This window comes from Physella acuta, unplaced genomic scaffold (genome assembly GCF_028476545.2).
Source record: "Physella acuta isolate Inbredline_101_S28 unplaced genomic scaffold, ASM2847654v3 ptg001931l, whole genome shotgun sequence".
In the NCBI taxonomy this organism is placed as follows: Eukaryota; Metazoa; Mollusca; class Gastropoda; family Physidae; genus Physella; species Physella acuta.
Genome location: NW_026733436.1, coordinates 44,676 through 52,998, shown reverse-complemented (window position 1 = coordinate 52,998; position 8,323 = coordinate 44,676). Strand labels below are relative to the sequence as shown.

General features: G+C 38.9%; 2 protein-coding genes across 2 annotated transcripts in view; both read right to left on the bottom strand.

Moving 5' to 3' along the window:
- Positions 1-42: 42 nt before the first annotated feature.
- LOC131931261 (fatty acid synthase) lies at positions 43-2,344 on the bottom strand (the record flags this gene model as incomplete). Its single annotated transcript, XM_059287985.1, is given in 4 exon segments — positions 43-201; positions 854-1,102; positions 1,694-1,940; positions 2,321-2,344. Coding segments are annotated over 4 exon segments (679 nt in total), but the record flags the coding sequence as incomplete, so codon positions are not given.
- A 939-nt stretch (positions 2,345-3,283) lies between these two features.
- LOC131931260 (fatty acid synthase-like) overlaps positions 3,284-8,323 on the bottom strand; it is a 29,001-nt gene continuing 23,961 nt past the window's right edge. The window contains exons 18-23 of the mRNA XM_059287984.1: positions 6,426-7,790; positions 5,542-5,633; positions 5,243-5,422; positions 4,615-4,777; positions 3,888-4,117; positions 3,284-3,340 (exon numbers count right to left, since the gene is read on the bottom strand). Of these exons, the coding sequence (XP_059143967.1) occupies positions 3,284-3,340; positions 3,888-4,117; positions 4,615-4,777; positions 5,243-5,422; positions 5,542-5,633; positions 6,426-7,790 (2,087 nt within the window). The remainder of the gene's footprint in view (positions 3,341-3,887; positions 4,118-4,614; positions 4,778-5,242; positions 5,423-5,541; positions 5,634-6,425; positions 7,791-8,323) is intronic.

Genomic DNA, 8,323 nt, shown 5'->3' with positions numbered 1-8,323 from the left:
AAAGGTGACGGCGCCGTCTTTATTGAGTAATTTTGATCTAACCTATTTTCTTTAGGTCCAAGAAAGTCATATTTCTGACAGTTTTGTTGCTTAAAACAACGTTGGCATCTCTCTCTAGAAGGTGTTTGACCTCGACCGTCATGATGGAATCGATTCCTACTTCCTGTAGGGTCAGGCTGTCATTCAATGAGTTCTTCACACCTGCAAAGCATGAATTGTACATGGACATTTTTTTTTACAATACTGTTTAATGTACACGTAATTTAATTTTTTTAGAAATTTTCCGCTTGAAAGCATTGGCAGATTTGAGTTCTAAGACCATTTAATATTTCGTTTAAGTTTTTAAATTTTTTTCCCCTTATTGATCTTTTTTTTTTGTGTGTGTGGATATTTTTTACATTGCTCGTTTATTTTATCTTAATTTGTTCTGAAAAATATTTTTTCCTTCACTGACTGCTGTAACGTCGATAAAAGATATTCAGGATTCTTTTAGACATTTTAATGCGGCGTTGGAGGAGGAGGGCGATGGGGGAATGGCTACTCTTGAAGTAACCGGGGGTGGGGGGTGGGGGCACTGGTGTAAAATCGTATATTTTCTATGTAGTAAATTATTTATTTTCCTATTTCGTCCGGGGATGGGGGGGGGGGGGGGGCTGCGGTGGATGACATGATCTGGGTGGAAGTGCCTCCTTCCCCCACCCCCGCAGATTCTCGTTAATGAATCCACATTTCACGTATTTTGATAGTGCCAGTGACAATGGTTTTCGTACTGTCTGACATATGTGATTCCCATCAATGATTCATGTATTTTGACATTGTCACTGACAATGATCTGTGTTCTGTCTGACCTCACCTAACAGCTTTAGAACCTTCTCCGTGACGCTTTGAGGTTTCACTGCCTTCTTCCTTTCGGTACCTTCTCTTTGCTGTTTGACAAAAGAGCCCACTACTGAGTAACCACTGGTCATTGCTGAGTCCAGCGCTTCAAGACACGATGCCATACATTGAGGAGCAAAGCATGAGATGTGGCCGGTAGTAGATGACGTCATGCTCTTAACAACGTAACCCACATCACCAATCCATCCCCACTGGATGGCCAGGCCTTTAATATAAGTAAATAAATAAATATAAAATAAAGTTATTGGACATTTTTTGTATGTAGGACTATGGCCTATGGCCTATTCATATTACGTGTGTTCCTTCAAAAAGATGTTTATTCCGTTAAGTTTTCTTGAAATATTTTAAATAATAGAACACTATTTTTGAGAGTGAAAGAGAAACAACACTAAATCAAACAAAACAATTCCTAACCTAAAGCATGCTATAAAATAACACACGATTCCGATTTATTATAAAATATAACGTTTGATTATATTTTAAACGATTACTATTCGAAAACTTAACTCTACCTGTTGATTTGGGGATAAGTTGTGAACTATGCCTTTTAAGTTCCTTGTCGTATAAAAGGCTAAGTAAATTATTCAGCTTTGATTTTAATGTCATATTAGTATTGATATAAATATGATTTCTTTTGATATTAGATTACTTCTTTTCAGTTATTTCTTGCGGATTCTAATCTAGTGCTCATCTGTACAAATGTGTACAATTTCGACATCCACTTTTGTATTATATCTATAACAATTTAGAGAAAAAACTGGCAGTTAAAATCACGCATGCGTAGATGGTATTTTACCATGAAAACCATCTGAGCGCCTTCGCTCACAAATGCGCTCCATGGCGGAGTTAGCGTAGCCATAGTTGGTCTGTCCGGCTGTTCCACGTGAGCAGGACTGGGAAGAGAAGACGACGAACCAGAGTTCTCGGTCGCCGTACACCTCTCTGGTCAGTTTGTCCAGGTGTTGTGTGGTACCAGCTTTTGGGCCACTGACCGCTGCGAAGTTTTCCGGAGTCTGGTTTTCAAACAAGCCGTCTTTCAACACCTTTAAGAGATAAACAAATACCAGAATTATATTGTCGCTTATCTGATATGTATAACGAACACATGATATTCAAACATCTTACAATAGATAAACAAAGTATATTTCACGCGTCTCTTAGGGGGGGGGGGGGGGCTATATGTCTACGGCTCTCGAACGAAATAGAATGTATTTAGAAAATTTATACTTTTATCAGTGTCCGCACTCCCGGAAAATTTAGCCCCCCCCCCCCACAGATATTTTTAATGCCCCGCCCTTCAACCGGTGGAAAAAAAGTCTAAAAGAAACAGTGGAGTTCAACAAATACCAGATTTATATTGTCGATTTACTTGTATTTATAACGACAATATGATATTTTAACACATTAAATGGATGAAACATACCAGATATAAAAATATAATAGACATTTTAATAAGTTAATTACTTCTTTATTTAAAAATTAACGCTTTGAAAAAATTAACACAGACCAGTGAAGCGTTAAAAATCCCGCCTAGTGGCGCCATCTGTGCAGTTTCTTTCAACAAAGATGCAGCACTCGTGTACGAGAGCGCGTCGTTCGTGCTGACCACCACTTCCGCTCCTAATGACCTCAGAAGGTTGACCTTGAACTGCTGGTAACCCGAGCTGATTCCTTTTCTACAAGTGAAATCCAATATTTATTTTATTGGTAAATTTAAGCAAAAACCAAGACCTTAACAGAACACCGTGTACATCAAATGTAAAACAAATGTAAAACAAAACAACTTATTGTATCAAAACATACCTACATCATTTATAATAAAAACAATCATAAAAAGATCATGCTTATACCATCTACACTTATGAACATCACTTCTAACAGTAACATACATAACAACATCATACTCACACCAACTTTTGTTATCACACCACTAGTATTAAAAAGTGTAAAAGCACAGCTGTTGGCAATAGTACGAAAACAATTATTAATTCGGACTTTAATTAGTTGTTTGAAAGCTAGTTCGAGGTGATCAAGTATCGGACTAAATCAATGCCAGGAGAATTGAAACTTTCAAAATTCGTTAGAGACTAAAAAAAAGTAGCTTACCTGGATGTTAGGACCAGGTGACGACAACCACGTTTTACCAGCCAGTGGGCAAGTTCAAGGCCAAATCCACCAAGGCCACCTATTATGATGTAAGAATGTGTGGGCTTACATTTGGTGAAGGTCAGTGCTGGAACTCCTGAGGTCAAGGGTTGACTGGCCTGTTCCACCTGCACCTGCCAGTTGAATTCAGTAATAAATTTTAACTGATAATTAGCCACGGTTACTTGTAGTTTTAGCTTGCCGAAACAATTTTTAACAGCGTAACAATTGTTTTGATAGTTTAAGCTACTAGCATTGGGATTTCCAAATATATTTTTAGACGATTATTTTTGCAATTCTAAAAAAACGTGGGAAAATCACAACGAGCAGAGCCCTGAATTCCCCCCCCCCCCCCCCCCCCCCCCCCCCCCCCCCCCCCCCCCCCCCCCCCCCCCCCCCCCCCCCCCCCCCCCCCCCGTCTCCACATTTTCCAACACACATTCCTATATACATATTTAGAGCTCGCGCACGCGAGAAAGCTCGTACTCATTCCTGGTGTCTCTACCCTCAACACCGGCCCCAACACCTCAACTAAAGATTAAACACACCTCACCTGCCCTACTCAATAAACCTAACACTTGGAACCAACACACCTCACAACTAGAATTAACAAACCCACACCTGCACTCAGCACACCCCAGCCGTGATCCCCATACACAACTGATGAACTCCTACACCCAACCCACATCACCCTGGACCCAATACAGCCTCACCCCTAAAACCAAAGCACCCCACCCCAGGACTCAACCAGTACTCCTCACCGTTGGACCCAACTCATCCCACCTGTGAACAACCCCCCCCCCCACCAAACTGTAACTAAGCTTAATTAAACCATAACTATTTACCCTAATGACACATTTCTTCACGTGCCGGATCGCCTCCATGTCTAAGATGGCTTCCTGTGCTCCGTGAATGTCATACAACACACACGGCAGTGGCTTGACAGCACCGGATATGATGCCAGCTTGTAGATACTCCCTTATCTCATCTCTTTGGTTCCTGGTTGTCTTAGACGTCAGCAGGTGATGCATGTCTATGGTGTGGATCTGACAAGCTTTCTCCAATATTTGTTGTACTGCGGATGTAAATGCATTTATTTTTACCAGAAATTCCCATTTATAAATCAATGTAATTTGTTTCCATATATATATATATATATATATATATATATATATATATATATATATATATATATATAAACTTACAATTGGAGAGAGGATCCAGAGTACCAAGTTGAATAAAACAGCCGCGATTTGCTAGTAGACTGCTGGTAATTGGAAAACTTTGGCCGGGAATTGCGGTGAAAATGATGTCTACGCCTAGAAAGAATGTTTTAACGTAGAAGAGTTGAACTATCAAAACCAATACAGTCTAGGGGGAATAGTAGTGATTTAAAGATACATTCCATAGGCCCATCTGTGATATAAAAGATGCAATAGATAAGCTGATCAGATATAATAGCTCTTTGGTCTAGACTTCCTTCATAAGGTCTAGTCTTAACACTAAATTTGTAGGCTACTTAGCAGCCCTGTTACTGTCGTTGTAAATATATTTCAAACCTACCTAACCCACCAGTGTTCTTGAGGAAAGCGTTAGACCACGTGACGTCAATGTCAGATGCCAGTGTAAAAACTTGTATTTCCGGGTACAGTTCCACGAGCTTTGACTTCCTGTCTTGGTTTTCCACCACAGCAGCTACGTCACAACCCGCGTGAAGAGCTAGATTCAGGGCAGCCTGGAGTATGGCAAGAATGGAACTGTTACACTTTTACTATTTAGAGTTAGTTTTTATAATAGTTATTAATGTAGTTCTCATGTTAGACGTAGTAAAGTTCCCTTTTTGTACCTGACGGTCCATTGGGTATTTGAAGTAAAGTTCACGTGTTTCTGTGACCTCGGCATATAAAGGGATAGTGTGGTCAGCGATATGCCTAGCCGTCTTTACCTTCCCTAACCCATTAGAGCTGGGTTGACTCAAGGTCGTTCTACTGACTTAAACCCGGATTCGAAATCTAGAATTTCGGGTTAACAGTCTAGCACTCTACCTCTAAGCCACTCCACCCCTTACGTTAGACATACTAGACCTATTTTATGCTAATTGATACAAGTTATTTTTAAACGTTCTATTTTTGTGTGTGTAAATCCCACACTTGAATCAAGTATTTAAAGAAGGAATGAGAAACGACAATAAATTGAGTACCTGTCCTGCTATACTGTCCGCGCCAACGATCAGAAGACTGAGCTTTTGCCTTAGTTTGCCGATTACATGAAGTCCATAATAAGCTACTGAGTACGCCATAGGCACTGTGGCAGCTTCTTCAAATGACCAGTGATCAGGTATCGGGAGCCATATCCCCTCTTCAATGTCTACGTGTGTGCTCTTTTCATTACAAAGAAATTTAATCTATGCATTAGGTTAATCTGGGTACGTAATATTAAATCAATTAAAAAATATATGCCTATTTTTATTTATTTAATTTTTTTTTAAAAAGCACATACACAAGCTGACGTCACTGCGGCCATAACACGTGACCCGTTAGCCAATACTCCTGCAACATCACAACCAATCACATTGTCGCGGAGTCCTAAAGCTGAAAGGAAAAAAGTATTTTGTTAATCTGAAAACTTCACTAAATTGATTTACCTTTTCTCAACTGAGCATAGGGCATTGAAACAACAGCTTGTACTTACAAGATGACGTCACTCTGCCCATGACAAAGTCCACGTCATCAGAAGATAGTCCCAATGTGTTAGCTCTAACCACGCAACTGTTGTTGACGTCAGGGTACCTAAATCACATTTTGAAGACAGTTGGAAAACTGTTTTTAAACACTTTAATTTTTAAACGCTTTACATAAAATGTGTTTAACCTTCACCCACCCACAAGGCATGTTGGTCCATTTCAGCGAAGTGGTGTCACCCCACACCAAAGGATGAAGCGATGCTTTTTCTAGAAGTGTCGATTTTGTTTCTGAAATTTGGTATACACATTTTTTTTCAACGCTGTTCAAATAAAAATAAAATAAACTTTTATTTAAAAACAATTGATAAAATGATACCGTAGACTTCCAAAAATAATTTCAATGCAGCTCAAATAGCTTCAACTTTCACTACAAATTATTTTATAAAACCATACAGTTTTATTACATAAAATAATTAATGATTTAGAATAAAGTCTTTGTCGAAAATTTGATGGCAAGTTTTTTAAAAAACTAACCAAGTTATAACTCACGATCTTTCATTTTTGTCATTAATTATTACATGATGTATGATATACAAAAAAATTAAATTCGAAATATGCTAGTCATCATAATCTGTGCTTACATATGTGTATTTAAAATACTTCGATTAACTTGTTAGATATCAACAACATAGAAACAAACCTGGTTCTCTAGGGATCAAAGACAAGGTCCCCCAGTGTCCATCTCTGAAAACGTTAATGAAAAGGTCTTTGTTTCTCACTTGGTTAAACTCTTCGCTCGACTCTGTCAGGTCAGGCGACCTTGACCCTGGCTGCAGGTTACTGACGAAAGCACACCGAACCCTGTCACCGAACCCTTCCTCTTTTAAACACTTGAGAAACCCTATCACGCCATTGTTGGGTTGGGCTGCGGTTAACCAAACTCTGGTGTCTTTCGGTAACTGGTGTAGATCTACTAAAGTGTACTTCAGTTCTTCAATCCAATTGTCTTCATCGTCCATTTCTATACAAAATGGCGGCGTGAGTAAAATAACTTTTTTTCTCAACAAATACAGCGTGGATGTCACCTCGTTCGATTTCTTATAAATCAACTCAAAGCTATTTTTTTCGAACAAAATTAACAAATCCTCGTCTTTATAAAACGCTGTGCGTTGTTTTCTTTTCTTTTCATTGTTAACCACATCATTTTCAAGAGCAGATAACAAATAAGAAATAGGGGAAGCTACTGTTACTTCTTCTACCATTAAAAACCCTCCATCTGCGAGTAGATGTGATACTTTGATCAGTGTAGCCTCGATATCGCTTTGCTTGTGAAGGCAGTTTTTCATGAGGACAACACTAAAGCGACCCGGTGGTGGTGTCTCAGAGTCCAAGTCCCAAATCACGTGACTGGTACCGGGTATGGCTGCTTCGTTAATACAACTCGCATCCTTTACACTGATAGTATAGGACCACACCCAACGTGGTTCGTATTCCAGTAAAGGCACAGCTTTGAGAAATGTTCGGCTTTCCATTCCATCAATTTCCACGAAAGACACTGTAGACTCATTCGTGTTATCAAATATGATATCAAGACAAGGCTTCAACAAATTACTGCTACTTAGGCTTGTCAGAAGTCGATCCGTGGCTGTTTTGGCAATAGTTGTGAAAAAATCTGGCACAACCTCTTGTTCTTTTTTGCACTTAAATAAACTGGTAAGTAAAGCCGCTAAACCACAATCTTCAAACGGCAAATATTGGTCAAGGGTTTTTACTCTTGTGTCTGTTGGAAATAAAGATTTTATTTCTTCTAGAACATTCGCAAGTTGTGGCCAACTCCTGGCTTGACTTGAATTGCACATGATAAAACCGTTACAATCCTCCGCGTAAGTTTTCAGTGGCTTAAGCATTTCATTGTTGAAGTTTTCGATGTAGGGGACAAAAAGAGTCTCGTCAAAAGAAAACTTGCTTCCCTGCTGACGTGGAACTTGTTGCAGTGTCATCGTCTGTAGAGTTACACCTCCACAATCAACACAATCTTCCTCGTTGTTTACAGAGGCTGGCAAATCTGAAACAGGAGAATTGGAGAAGTTAGTGAAAAAATTCATTGTTTGTATTGTCCTATATTTTTTGTATTTTCTTTCACTGCCTGTGCACACCTCCCTGTTTCACTCAGTGTTCTTACGTTCCAAGTTCCTATCTGGATAGCCTTATAGAGAAGGACAAGACAGGAGGCCTTGTCAGTACAAATAAGAAGAAGTCTTCTTAAAGAACTAAAGACAGCAGTGATGACTTGTGAGACTGGAAAATCAATAGCCAAATGGAAGTGTATGGTTGTGACCCTATGCTTCACAAGGAGTATAAAGGATTAAGTCAAGTAAGGCATGTTGCTCTCTTAAATTCATTGTCAAAAATATTTTCTTACTAGATGCTAATTTAAATCTTTAACAACAGGAAAAAACACGTGTAATCGGTGTAGGCTTACATGTTTTTACATTTTATATTGTAAATAGTGTTGTTGGTTTGAATACAAATGTGATAAAATCGTCAAAAATTATTCTATCAAATTTATCTTATTTATAAATGAGAGCTGTCCAATAT